We start from the raw sequence: 14735 nt of genomic DNA, 5'->3' as shown, positions 1-14735 counted from the left end.
CATGACAGTTAGTGAATTCTATCAAACATGATTGACAACATCCTTTGACAGGCTTTTAAAAAAAAAAGTATCGTCAACTGTGGCTAATGGTGGAGATGTAGTTTCTCATGTCAATTTCAAAACAATTTCAGGATGTTAGTGTACACAAACCAGTCTGTAGGGAAAGAAGATTCTAACTAATAGCTAGATGTGGCTGTGATTCTGCACATTATAGGTTCTGGGAAAGGACTGGAGCCTGAGGAGTTGTCATCTAAAGATGACATTCTTTGGCAGGACTTGACTTAAGCCAGTGTGTATTCTCAAAGAACTTCAGTTTATCTTACTTTTACAAACTATAAGAGTAGTCTGGGAAGGCCAGGGAGAGTGGCTCATGCCTGTAATAATAGCACCCTGGGAGGCTGAGGCGGTTGGATTGCCTGAGCTCAGGAGTTCAAGACCAGCCTGAGCAAGAGTGAGACCCTGTCTCTAAAAAACCCAGCCAGAATTTGTGGCAGGCACCTGTAGTCCCAGCTACTTGGGAGGCTGAGGCAAAAGGATCGCTTGAGCTGAGGAGCTCAGGAGTGCCACAGCACTCTACCTAGGGGGACAAAGTGAGACTCTTGTCTTCAAAGAAAAAAAAAAGTAGTCTGGGAAAACAATACTTTCTCATGAAATTTAATTCTCTGGGGTGGCGCCTGTGGCTCAAAAGAGTAGGGCACCAGCCCCATATGCCGGAGGTGGTGGGTTCAAGCCCAGCCCTGGCCAAAAAAAAAAAAAAAGAAATTTAATTCTCTGGGATGATTAATGCATATAAGCAAGAACTTTGATATTATGTGGGAAAGCAACTGAACAATGAAATATGGTCTAATGAAATAAGATTGCCTTAAAAAGTGACTACAGGTTAATGTACATAGCTATGATTTAATATTAGTAAAAAAAAAAAAAGTGACTATAGGAAGTGATTCCAGGATCCTTCTCATGTATGTATTTTGGCATCTTTTGGTTAAGTCCATTCTGCGGGTTAAACCCGTTTCCTGTTGTACTTCCTCGGTGGAGAAGGCATTTATCATTTATTCTCTTCTGATACCCCTGATTTTCTTCTATAATGCATTATCTTGTGGGCACCATGAGACATTTGCTCTCTCTTTTTTTTTTTTTGCTTTTTTTTGAGACACAGTCTTACTATGTCACCCTTGGTGCAGTGCTGTGGCATCACAGCTCATATCAACCTCCCAACTCTCGGGCTTAAGCAATTCTCTTGTCTCAGCCTCCCAAGTAGCTGGGACTACAGGCGTCCGCCACAATGCCCAGCTATTTTTTTGTTGTTGTTGTAGTTGTCGTTGTTTGGCAGGCCTGGGCTGGGTTTGAACCCACTAGCCTCTATGTATGTGGCTATAGACACTGAGCCCATTTGCCCTTTTTTTACATAGTGATGCTCTTTGAAGAATTCCTTTTCTTTTTCTTTCTTTTCTTTTTTTTTTTTTGCAGTTTTTGGCTGGGGTTGGGTTTGAACCTGTCACCTCCGGTATATGGGGCCAGCACCCTACTTCTTTGAGCCACAGGCACCGCCCTGAATAATTCCTTTTCTGTATATGTAAAAAATGACTGGATACAGTGGGAGGAAGGAAAGTCACTGTAAAAGAATGCTTGGATTATAATACTTCTGCTGACTAGCCCTCAGACCATTTGGATTCTTTTGTCCCTTGAATTACATCTCTTACCTTATATATCTCGTGAAATGGAGAGATTATGATTATTTAATTTTGAGGAATGAAGACGAGGGGTAGGGTAGATTGCTGTTAAGAGAGAACATCTGTATTTGATTCTGTAAAAAGATACATCTTTTTAACTTTATAATAGGGACATTTCATTTTTTTCTTTTTTTCAGTTAAATTTCTAGAAGTTATAAAACCTTTCTGTGCAGTTCTACCGGAAATTCAGAAACCGGAAAGAAAAGTAAGTATAATATTTTAGTAACATACAGGGTACCTAAGTGACTTACTCTGTTAAACCAGCCGGATTGATTTATTTTCCCCATCCTTTTTCTGGTTATAATTGGGAAAGTACTACTTGCTTATCCTCTTTGCAAGAGGCACAAAGTAAATAAAATTAGGATAGACCTGTTTGAGTCCAGATAGGTTATCTCACGCTTTCAAAAATGACTGTTCTTTAAGTTGTAACATTTCCAAACCAAGTGTGTTAGTTGAGATATAGTATTCTCCTGTTCATAGTGATCTTTTACAATTTTTGTAGTGTAGTGTGTGTATTGTGCTTGCTAATGATGTAATCTGGTGGACTGGTGAACGATCCAGTCTGCTGGGTAGGTTTTGTTGAGTTCAAGTATTTGATGTAAATGAATTGCAATTGTGCAAAGAGACACCTCTCATTTCTTGATTCATTCATTAGAGGAAAAATATTCATAAAATGATGTAACTGGATCAAACTAGTCTTCCCTCATTATGCACTTTTGGAGTTAAGGTGCTTAAATTCTAGAAATATCGTTAATCCCAAACTGACCTCTTCCCAGGCATCCTTCTCTGTTTTCAGTTTCTCATGAAACTAGGGACATAGGAAGAGTTAGTTTATACATTATGAAAGTTTTGAGGTACATAAAAACATGAAATCCACACAGGCGGAAAACATGTGAAGCCCTCCCTGCCCAACTCGGTAGGCTAAGTGAGTTAAAACTTGCATAGGTGAATCAGAAAGGGTGCAGTGTTTCTTGGAAGTGAAATAATGGATCATAACACAGTCTGTCTCAAAACTTTTGCAGTGACCTACATATTTAAAAATGTACTGTCTCTTTGGAAATATATTATTTTTGCTTTGAGACTGTAAAATAGTTGTTCAGTTAGTTACATTTATTTATTTATTTTATTTATTTATTTTTATTTTTTTTTTTATTAAATCATAAGTGTATACAATGATATGATTATGGGGCATCATATTTATTTTATTTTTATTTTTTTAATTTTTGTAGAGACAGAGTCTCACTTTATGGCCCCTGGTAGAGTGCCGTGGCCTCACACAGCTCACAGCAACCTCCAACTCCTGGGCTTAAGCGATTCTCTTGCCTCAGCCTCCTGAGTAGCTGGGACTACAGGCGCCCGCCACAACGCCCAGCTATTTTTTGGTTGCAGTTCAGCTGGGGCCGGGTTTGAACCCGCTGCCCTCGGTATATGGGGCTGGCGCCTTACCAACTGAGCCACAGGCGCCGCCCAGTTAGTTACATTTAAAGCATGTCAAGAAAGTCCAGCTTTTCACCATCTATCAAATATTCATGTAATACTCTTACAGGCAGTCCAAGTTTTGCACAGTACAGTGTTAATTAAAACACGTGCACATAACATCTGTGTTTTGCTGTGCCTCCTTTTTTAGTTTCATTTAACATGGTAACAGTGCAGATGAGAACTGCTTGCATTTAAATTACCTTTTTTAATGAATAGTAAAGAAACCTATGTTTGTGAATTTCAGCTGTTTTTTTGTAGCTGCTACTAACTAGGGTGAAAGGGACAGCGATGGGGAATGCCAGTTAAGGTTTCGTGTGAATCTGTGCTTTAAGTTTGTTATTTCCTGGTTTTGATCATTCTTTGTATTTTGTCCTACAGATCCAGTTTAGAGAGAAGGTGTTATGGACTGCTATAACTCTCTTTATTTTCCTAGTATGTTGTCAGGTGGGTAAACCACAATGTTAAATAAATGTCTGTGCTAATATAAGGTCTTCATTGGTTAGATTATTTTTTCTGAGACAGCATGTCACTCTGTTGCCCTGGGTGAGTGATATGGCATCATCAAACCTCACAGTAACCTCAAATTACTGGGCTTGAGGGATCCTCCTGCTTCAGCCTCCTGAGTAGCTGGGACTACAGGTGCTTGCTTCAACTCTCAGCTAGTTTTTCTTATTTTAGTAGAGACAGGGTTTCACTGTTGCTCAGGCTGGTCTTGAACTCCTGAGTTTAAGCAGTCCTCTTGCCTCAGCCTCCAGAGAGCTGGGATTACAGGCGTGAGCCACTGTGCCTGGCTTAACTGGTTAGATTTTAAGAAACTTTTTTTAGTGAGAATAATAAATACAGTATACTTAAATATGGTGAGCATTGTTATCCTTTTTAATCTGAGTTTAATAGTGAAAATTGTTGCTGTATTTTTTTGTTTTGTTTTTTTCAAAAAAAATTTTTTTTATTATTATTAAATCATAGCTGTGTACATTAATGCGATGCTGTATTTCTTTTGGTTCCTTAGTGGAGTGGTCCCCACCCTTTTTGGCACCAGGGACTGATTTCATGGAAGACAGTTTTTCCACAGACAGGAGGGAAGGAACCGAAGACAGAGCTCAGGCTGTGATGCAAGCGATGGGGTGTGGCCGTAAATACTACAGATGAACCTTTACTGCCTCAGCCGCTGCTTACCTGGCCAGTTCCTAGAAGGCTGCAGACCAGAACCTTTTTTCCAGCAGGGACCATTTTATGGGAGATAATTTTTCATGGGGAGGGAGAAGATGGGACAGGAGGTGGAGCTTAGTTGTGATGCTGTGGCTGTGCCACCTGGTTCCTAACAGGCCACGGTACTTACTGGTCTGTGGTCCGGGGGTTGGGGACCGCAGCTAGGTAGGTTTGAACATTTTCTGTTTTCAGTTAATGGTCTTTACATACTTTTTTTCTTGAGATTTATTTTCTTATTTAGGACAGGTTTCTTTTTTTTTAATTAAATCATAGCTGTGTACATTAATGCAGTCATGGGGTACAATGTGCTGGTTTTATGTACAATTTGAAATATTTTCATCAAACTGGTTAACATAGCCTTCATGGCATTTTCTTAGTTATTGTGTTAAGACATTTAGTAAGTTTCACATGTACCCTCGTAATATGCAGCATAGGTGTGGTCCCGCCAATTACCCTTTCTCCACCCATCCTCCTCCCTTCCCTCCCCTCCCATTCCCCTTTCCCCATATTCTGGGGCTATAATTGGATTTATAGCTTTCATATGAAAGCTGCAAATTAGTTTCATAATAGGGCTAAGTACATTGTATATTTTTTCTTCCATTCTTGAGATACTTAGCTAAGAAGAATATATTCCAGCTTAGGACAGGTTTCTTGTTTTTGTTTTTGGCCGGGGGTGGGTTTGAACTCACCACCTCTGGCACATGGGGCTGGCGCCCTACCCCTTTGAGCCATAGGCGCCGCCCAGGACAGGTTTCTATATATAAAAGTAACTTTGTCATATATGCTGCAAATATTTTTCCATTTAGACTTTTATCACATTGTGAGTAGTGTGTATTAATTCGAATATCTCAAAACCCCAAATGTTTAGAATCTTGGGGCTGTACTATGTTTAAAAATTAGTAAAATTCAGGCCGTGCCCATAGCTCAGTGGGTAGGGCTCTGGCCACATACACCGAGGCTGGCGGGTTCGAACCTGGCCTGGGCCTGCTGAAAAATAATGACAACTGCAACAACAACAAAAAAATAGCTGGGCACTATGGCAGGTACCTGTAGTCCCAGCTACTTGGGAGGCTGAGGCAAGAGAATCGCTTAAGCCCAAGAGTTGGAGGTTGCTGTGAGCTGTGACATCACAGCGCTCTACTGAGGATGACATAGTGAGCTCTGTCTCTAAAAATAAAAAGACGTTCATTTATTTATTTATTTTTGAGACAGAGTCTCAAGCTGTCACCCTGGATAGAGTGCTGTGGCATCGCAGTTCACAGCAACCTCCAACTCCTAGGCTCGAGTGATTCTCCTGCCTCAGTCTCCCAAGTAGCTGGGACTACAGCCGCCCACCACAATGCCCAGCTATTTTTTGGTTACAGCCGTCATTGTTATTTGGTGGGCCCACACTGGATTTGAACCTGCCAGCTCAGGTGTATGTGGCTGGCGCCTTAGCCGCTTGAGCCACAAGCGCTGAGCCAGACGTTCATTTCTTTCCATATGGGTATCAAGTTATTCCAGCATCATTTTTTGAATAAAATTCCTGATTAAAATACCTTGGCATAAATGTTGAAAATTGGTTAGCCACATAAGCATGGGGCTTCTGTGCCATTGATCTTCATGTGTGTGGGTCTATCATTACTACAAGCCACTTCACAGTCAGTCCCGGAGTCAGGTTATAAAAGTCCTCCAAATTTGTTTTTTTTTTCTAAATTGTTTTGGTTGTTATAGGTCCTTCGTATTTCCATATATATTTTAAATTCAGCTTGCCAATTTCTGTAAGAAAGCCTGCTGAGATTATTATTTGTATTGCTTTGAATTTATAGGGCAATATAAGAGAATTACCATCTTGACACTTATTGAATGTTCTAATCTAGGAGTCAATGCACCTTTTCTATAGAGGTCTAAATAGTAAATATAGGCCTGATGTGGCTCACACCTGTGATCATAGCACTTTGGGAGGCCAAGGCCGGTGGATTGCTTGAGCTCAGGAGTTTGAAACCAGCCTGAGCTAGAGTGAGACCCCTGTCTCTAAAAAATTGGCAGGTGTTGGGCGGCGCCTGTGGCTCAGTGAGCAGGGCGCCAGCCCCATATACCAAGGGTGGCGGGTTCAAACCCAGCCCCGGCTAAACTGCAACAAAAAAATAGCCGGGCGTTGTGGCGAGCGCCTGTATTCCCAGCTAGTCGGGAGGCTGAGGCGGGAGAATCACCTAGGCCCAGGAGTTAGAGGTTGCTGTGAGCTGTGTGACACCACGGCACTCTACCGAGGGCAATAAAGTGAAACTCTGTCTCTACAAAAAGAAAAAAAAAAAATGGCAGGTGTTGTGGCGGGCGCCTGTAGTCCTTAGTTGTTTGGGAGGCTGAGGCAAGAGGATCATTTGAGCCCAAGAGTTTGAGGTTGCTGTGAGCTGTGGCGCCATGGCACTCTACCGAGGATGACAGAGTGTCACTCTGTCTCAAAAAATAAAAATAGGTGGCACCTGTGGCTCAGTGGCTAGGGCACCAGCCCCACATACTGAGGGTGGCAGGTTCAAACCTGGCCTGGCCAAACTGTAACAAAAAAATAGCCGGGCGTTGTAGTGGGCTCCTGTAGTCCCAGCTACTTGGGAGGCTGAGGCAAGAGAATTGCCTAAGCCCAGGAGTTGGAGGTTGCTGTGAGCTGTGGTGCCACAGCACTCTACCAAGGGTGACAAGCGAGACTCTTGTTCTAAAAAAAATAAATAAATACATAAATGAATAGTAAATATGGCTTTGCAGCTATAACACAAAAACCTAGGAAGAGAAAACATGAGGAATGAGATTTCTAACTAGAAAAGAATGACTTTTTTTAGAAAAGAATGACATTTTTCTTATGACTGTTCCATGTAATAAATTAACTTATGCATTTTAAGTTGCTTAATTTTTCCTCTATACTGTATTTATATTCTTAGCAAACTGTTTCACTTTGTCTTTCTCATGCTTAGGCAACTCTCCCCGGTGTGGGTGATTGCTTGATTCTCTCTCCACTGAGTATCAAACAGGTTCTAGCCAGTTTTCTGCAGTGAGTGGTGGGAGGTGAGATACACTGAGAGAAAAGCTGGGCGAGCTGCCTGGCTCTGCCTTCTCTCTCCTTAGATTGCTGTGCGCTGCCTTCAGAGGGTTCTCACTACCTGCCTGAGGAGGGCCCCAGATTGTGCCCCACTTGCCAATTTGATGTGACCTGTTATGTGTCATTTCCATGTTGAGGGGTCAGCCCCATTGCTCACTTCTCTCCACTACTTCCCAGCTGTTGTTTTCCACTCCCTCTTAACCAGAGGAGGGAAAAAGATCAGACTACCTGTACAGTGTACCTTCCTCCAGATTTGGAATTTGGTGAGCATTCTGAGCACCACGACTGCCCATCGTGGTGGTCAGTAGCAGTTTTGTGATGGTCTCTTTTCTCCTGGACAGTTCAGTGTTTTAGACTGTGACTACCACTGTTGAGGGTTTTTTTGGGAGACAGATTCTCATTACGTCGCCCTTGGGAGACTGCCGTGGCATCACAGCTCACAGCAACCTCAAACTCTTGGGTTTAAGCGATTCTCTTGCCTCAGCCTCCCGAGTAGCTGGGACTACAGGCGCCCGCCACAACGCCTGGCTGTTTTTGTTGTTGTTGTTGCAGTTGTCGTTGTTCAGCAGGCTTGGGCTGGGTTCGAAGCGCCAGCCTCAGTGCATGTGGCGGGCACCACTGCTATGGGCACCGAGTCACCACCAGTACTTTAAGTTTATAACCCTTCTTGTTTGGCTTCTTTGCTTTGTTTCTCTCAGTACTGTACTGTAGTTTGTCATTTACAAAAAGAGAAACTTTAGACAAAAGAAGCTTCACGGTTCATTTGAATATTATTTATTTGAACATTAAAGGATTCATGAATGGGGAGAGGGCAGCACACTTTGAGAAGCTGAATGTGTGAGTATAGAAATGGCTTGGTTGGCCGTGCTAGATGTTCACCTTATTTGGGGAGTTCTCTATAGAACCACGTGTCTGCTTACTCCCTGTGATTGGCTGAAGCTTGATTCAGAATTAATCAATTGCAGGAATGCCTCTAAGTTCAGTTTGGGTTTGCTTATATTAGGGCTATAGAAACAACTGCAGGCAAGTGGCCTTTTGCTTATGTTTCTTTTAACAAGTAAAACCCAATTATCACATATAATGCAAAGTTTGGAACTCTGCAACTATGACAGATACATAGAAAAGAGCTTCTGTTGCTCCCAACTATTATAAATGATCTTGTAGCTATGGCGTTTACTAAGAGAAATCAAATAGAAGTCTTTTAGCTTTTTTTTTTTCTCTTAGAGATAGAGTCTCTGTCCATTGCCCAGGCTGGCGCCCAGTGGCTGTTCGTAGGCATGATCATAGCTCACTGCAGCCTTGAGCTCTTGGGCTCAAGTGGTCCTCCTGCCCAGCCTCCTGCATAGCTGAGACTATAGGTGTGCACCACCAAGCCCAGGTTTAGAAACCAATTTTAATAATCCCGCTGACAGACAACAGGGAATTGGGGGAGTTTGGCCAACTTTTTATTTTTCAGTTTGCCACAAAACAGGTAAGCATGGAGGTGATGGCTGTCTCTATTCAGGACAACGTTGGACAAATTGGCCTCTATTCACTAATGGAATATTTTGATAATGGACTGTCCTATGGTGTTATTAGTGGTTGTTTTAGACAGTTCTTTATTCCTCATCTTTCACCTTCACTGAAGTGTGTCTGCAACTACAGGGTGCACATGAAATACGCATGCTTCATGCTTCACCAGTTTTGTTTCCCAGCTAATAAATTCAGGGCTCTACAGAGATTAAAGTTATGAGCTGAGTGTGGTGCATGTGCCTATAGTCCCAGCTTCTTGGGAGGCTGAAGAGGGAGAACTGTTTGAGGCCAAGAATTTGAGGTTGTAGTGAGCTATGTTACATCACTACATTCTAGCCTGGGTGAGAGAGTGAGACCCCATCTCTGGGAAAAAAAAAAAAAGATTTAGATTGACCACATGAATTGGTTAAAATTGCTAGCAATAAAACAGCAACTTGAAGTACTGTAAAAAAGAAAAAATGGCGACATCTTTTGGAACATTAAAAAAAAAATCAGTTTCACATAGAGAGGGTTTTTGGAATTGGTATTTACCTTGTGTCTGATGCCCATGTGGTTAAAGAGGGGGTGAAGGCAAGTGTTGTATTCTAAACCTGGGTCCTATAATAGGAAGCAATCTGAAGTTAATGCAGTTTTTTCCCTGACCCCAAATTAATATTTTCTCATTGTAGAAAATCTGATAAATTCTGAAAAGAATAAAGAAGATAATGTCAACCACAATCTCACCATCTACAGACAGTCAGTATTTAGGATTTAAAAAACTATTTACTTCCAGTTTTATTTCGTATACGTATTTTTACAGTGTTGAACTTGATGCAATTTTTACCTTTGTTTTTACCAAGGTTTCTTAGTGGCAACATTGAGTTTGAGGCAGGAATAATTCCTTGTCATGGAGGACCATCCTGTGTTTTGTAGGATGTTTCGTGCAGCCTTGCCTCTGTTCACTGGAATTCAGTAGCATCCCCCAACCCCTAAGTTGTGACAGCTAGAAATGTCTCTAGGACTTTGCAAAAAGCCTTTTGGGGCAAACTGCTTCAAGTGTAGAACCGCTGTTTTATACTGAATTTATAATATAAACACTTCCTCATATTGTTCTAAATTTTATAAGTATGATTTTTAGTGACTGTATAATATTTCATTGTGTATATCATATTGAGTCTTACATCTAGAAATGGCTGTCTTTAGTACCCACAGCTTTGCAAAATCATTCTGTGACTAAGCAGGTATCTTATAATCTACTGATGGAGTATTCTTTTTTTTTTTTTTTAAACAGAGTCTCATTCTGTTGCCCTGAGTAGAGTACTGTGGTGTCACAGCTCACAGCAGCCTCAAACTCTTGTGCTCAAGTGAATTCTTGCCTCAGCCTCCCAAGTAACTGAAGCTACAGGTGCCCACCACAACGCCTGGCTATTTTTTCTATTTTTAGTAGAGAGAGGGTTTCTTGCTCAGGCTGGTCTCCAACTCCTGAGCTCAGGCAATCCACCCATCTTCGCCTCCCAGAGTGGGAGTATTCTTTTTGATTATGGTAAAAAAAATGTATAGAATTTACCATCACAACCACTTTTAGTATAGTTTAGTAATGTTTGGTATAGTCAGATTGTTGTGTGATACCTCTCTATTCTGACAGGAGTATTTACTAGTGCAATGCATGAAGTAATGATTTCTGTGTTTTTTTGTCTGTTTTTTTTTTTTTTTAGAGACAGGGTCTTACTGTGTTGCCCTCGGCAGAGTGCTGTGGCGTCACAGCTCACAGTATCCTCCAGCTCTTGGGCTTAGGTGATTCTCTTGCCTCAGCCTCCCGAGTAGCTGGGACTACTGGTGCACTGCACAATGCCCGGCTGTTTTTTTGTTGCAGTTTGGCCGGGGCCGGGTTCGAATCCTCCACCCTCAGTATATGGGGCCAGCGCCCTACTCACTAAGCCATGGCACCACCTGATTTCTGTTGTTTTATTTTTATTTATTTATTTTTTAGACAGAATCTCACTATGTCACCCTTGGTAGAGTGTCGTGGCGTCACAGCTCACAGCAACCTTAAACTTGTGGGCTTAAGTGATTCTCTTGCCTCAATAGGGACTATAGCTGGGACTACAGGTGCCCACCATAACACCCAGCTATTTTTTTCTGTTGTTGTTGTTGTTGCAATTGTCATTGTTTTAGCTGGCCTGGGCCAAGTTCGAACCCGCCACCCTTGGTGTATGTGGCCAGCGTGTAACAACTGTGCTACGGGTGCCGAGCCTGTTTTTTGTTTGTTTGTTTGTTTTTCTTTGTGTTTTTGTTTTAAATTAAAGAACTTTATCCTGGTTCTGCGCCTGTGGCTGAAGTGGCTAAGGCACCAGCCACATACCCCTGAGCTGGGGGGTTTGAATCCAGCCCGGGCTGCCAAACAACAATGAGGGCTACAACCAGGAGAATCGCTTGAGCCCATGAGTTGGAGGTTGCCGTGAGCTGTGATGCAATAGCACTCTACCCAGAGTGACAGCTTGAGGCTCTGTCTCAAAAAAAAAAAGAACTTTATCCTTAGGATCCTTAGGATATACTTGTTTTTGTTATAGAGCATGAGACATAGTTTTTTAAAGGCATTAAGCTGGGGGCAAACCTGTAGTCCCAGCTACTTGGGAGGCTCCGGCCGAAGCCCAGGAGTTTGAGGCTACTGTGAGCTATGCTTGCACCTGCAGATGGTCACTGCACTCAAGCCTGAATAGCATAGTGAGCCCCATCTCTTTTTAAAAAAGTATTGCCAAAAGTATGAGATTGTATTATAAATTAAGTATAAACTTGATGTAATGCATTTTTGTAAAATGTTTTGTGTAATATTTTAGATACCACTGTTTGGAATCATGTCATCGGATTCTGCAGACCCTTTCTACTGGATGAGAGTTATTCTTGCATCCAACAGAGGTATGTACTTTTCTTTTTGCCTTTGTACTACTACTCACAACAAATACATGTAAAAATGTGGATTAAAAATTATCTTTCCATGTCTGCAGGGAGGGGAAGGATATGAGAAAAGGCCATTGCCTAGAGAAGAGCCCAACATGTTAATAATGCCACCACCATGTGCTTACTGTAGTAATAGACAGACATCTAGCCTTTGCTTCTCAAGGACTTAAAAGCCCTGATAATGGCAGTGTCAAGAGATGATGCCCAATCAGCCTTTGAATTGAAGTCCAGCGTGGGCCAGTGGGAGAGGAAGGTCTGAGTTAAGGCATACAGCACGACGCAGCGTAATAGTGGTGGTCTGGGAAATTGTGGGCAGGGATGCTGCTTAGCAAAGCTGAAGAGGTAGTGGGGGCTGGATCATGTGGTTTCTCCCATTTAAGAAATAGTGCTTGAGCCAGGCATCGTGGCACACGTCCCCTCAGGAGGCTGAGCCGGGAGGATTGCTTGAGGCCAGCCTGAGCCAAATGATGACACCCTGTCTCAAAATAAAAGGAAAGGAATAGAGCTTGCACCTTAGATAGCTGGCAGGCATTTTTTGTGTATATATATATATATTTTTTTTTTTGATAATAGGCTGTAGAAGGAGTATATTTAAGTATGATAGGAAACTTTTGCAGGCCACTAGGGACCTCTCGTCATATATTTGCTTTTTTCCTATTTTATATCATTATTAACAATGCTACAATGAAGGCTATCCCATGCATCTATAATTTTTTAAAACAATGAATTCCTATAAGTTGACTTTGGTCACAAGATACTTAAATTATTTTTTTTTTTATTAATTTAAAACAATATATTTATTTTTATTTTTTTCAGAGTCTTACTATGTCGTCCTTGGTAGAGTGCTGTGGCTTCACAGCTCACAGCAGCCTCAAACTCTTGGGCTTAAGCAATTCTCTTGCCTCAGCCTCCCAAGTAGCTGGGACTATAGGCGCCCCCACAATGCCTGGCTATTTTTTGTTGCAGTTGTCTAGCTGGCCTGGACTGGGTTTGAACCTGTGACCCTCGATGTATGTGGCTGGTGCTAAAGGTGCCGAGTCTCAATTTAAAACAAAAAATTTTTTTCTGCTCTGTGTGATCTGATCTTCAGGAATACACTTAAAATTTTTTTTGTAGAGACAAAGTCTCACTTAATCGCTCTTGGTATAGTGCCCTGGCGTCACACAGCTCATAGCAACTTCTACTCCCTGGGCTTAGGTGATTCTCTGCTTCAGCCTCCCAAGTAGCTGGGACTACAGGCGCCTGCCATAATGCCTGGCTATTTTTTTGTTGCAGTTCGGCCAGGGCCGGGTTAGAACCTGCCACCCTCGGTATATGGGGCTGGAGCCCTACTCACTAAGCCAGAGGCACTGCCCTACACTAGCATTTTTGATAGATAAAGCTAACTTGTCTTCCTAAAGAGCTATGTTATTTTGCACTTTCAGTATGGAAAGGACCATTTCTCTTCCAACAGGGTATACTATTAGTGTTTTAGTCTTTGTCAATTAGGTGAACATTGACATCTTTAATTTGTACTTGTGTAAATATTGGTGAGCTTGAACATTTTTTTTTATATATAGACAGTCCCCTGGTTACAAACAAGATAGGTTCTGTAGGTTTGTTCTTAAGTGGAGTTTGTATATAATTTTGAACAGGTACATTTGCCTATTACTTGTAATAGCCTCCGTAAACGTGAATTGTACATTAGTTGGATGTTTGCACCTCGAGGACTTACTGTAATGGCTTCTGTTAGTTCAGTGCTAGTTGTATATAAGTCAGATGTTTGTAGCTTGGGGACTGCCTATAGAGGTGTATCTTTTTTTTTTTTTTTTTTGTAGAGACAGAGTCTCACTTTATGGCCCTCGGTAGAGTGCCGTGGCCTCACACAGCTCACAGCAACCTCCAACTCCTGGGCTTAAGCAATTCTTTTGCCTCAGCCTCCCGAGTAGCTGGGACTACAGGCTCCCGCCACAACGCCCGGCTATTTTTTGGTTGCAGTTCAGCCGGGGCCGGGTTTGAACCCACCACCCTCGGTATATGGGGCCGGCGCCCTACTGACTGAGCCACAGGCACCGCCCGAGGTATATCTTTTATTTCAATAGATTTTGGGGGGGTTCATGTTGAATCCTGTCACTTGTACTATCTGTTGTGTATGTGAGGTGAGGTGTAGCCATTTAGCCATCAGCCGAATAGCATATGTTGTAGCCCATAGGTGATTTTTCATCCCTCACCTCCTCCTGTCCCTTCCCTGTAAGTCTCCAGTGTCCATTGTAGCACTCTGTGTGCCTTTGTGTGGTAAGTGACACATGTGGACTTCATTCCTAAGTTGTTTCAGTTTGGATAATGGCCTCTCATTCCATCCAAGTTGCTGCAGGAGATACTTCATGACATGTCACTGGGTAGTACTCCCGGCGTACATAGTCCGCATTTTCTTATCCCTTTGTCAGATGGGCATTTAGGTTGATTGCCTATGTTTGGGGTTGTGAATAGTGTTGTGATAAACATTCAAGTGTATTACTTTAATATTTTTATTGAGTATTTATATTTCTTCTGTGATTGAGCTTTTTCCTTAGTGTGTTAAATTTTTTTTGTTGTAAGTAATAGAAAATCACTGGCTAATTTAAACACAAAAATGAAATTTGTTGTTAAGCTATGGATTATTTTTTAAAATCCAAAGAGGAGGTAAACAGCTAGGCTTTGGACAGAGGAACCAGGCAGCTCTCAGCCCTCAGCAGCAGGGATTTTTGATCATCTTTGTGATTCAGCTCCCAGATTTCTTATTTCTTGGTTTAAAATCCAAGTTAGCAGTGTATACCAGG

At 41.9% G+C, this 14735-nt stretch overlaps 2 protein-coding genes across 3 annotated transcripts in view; both read left to right on the top strand.

The window, feature by feature from the left end:
• Window positions 1-3643, top strand: part of DHTKD1 (dehydrogenase E1 and transketolase domain containing 1) — a 64052-nt gene extending 60409 nt beyond the window's left edge. Inside the window, exons 18-19 of the transcript XR_008376269.1 lie at window positions 1868-1935; window positions 3588-3643. The gene's annotated coding sequence lies outside the window, so the exon portion shown is untranslated. The remainder of the gene's footprint in view (window positions 1-1867; window positions 1936-3587) is intronic.
• SEC61A2 (SEC61 translocon subunit alpha 2) overlaps window positions 1-14735 on the top strand; it is a 34538-nt gene that overhangs the window by 1119 nt on the left and 18684 nt on the right. The window contains exons 2-4 of one of the 2 annotated variants that reach the window (XM_053573022.1): window positions 1868-1935; window positions 3588-3653; window positions 11817-11895. In XM_053573022.1, the coding sequence (XP_053428997.1) occupies window positions 1868-1935; window positions 3588-3653; window positions 11817-11895 (213 nt within the window). Of the gene's footprint in view, window positions 1-1867; window positions 1936-3587; window positions 3654-8214; window positions 9736-11816; window positions 11896-14735 lie in introns of those variants that run through there. The other variant, XM_053573023.1, reaches the window with a different exon arrangement.

The sequence above is a fragment of the Nycticebus coucang genome, chromosome 20, assembly GCF_027406575.1.
Source record: "Nycticebus coucang isolate mNycCou1 chromosome 20, mNycCou1.pri, whole genome shotgun sequence".
NCBI lineage: Eukaryota > Metazoa > Chordata > Mammalia > Primates > Lorisidae > Nycticebus > Nycticebus coucang.
The sequence above is the reverse complement of the archived record's forward strand: the minus strand, read 5'-3'. Positions and strand labels throughout refer to the sequence as shown.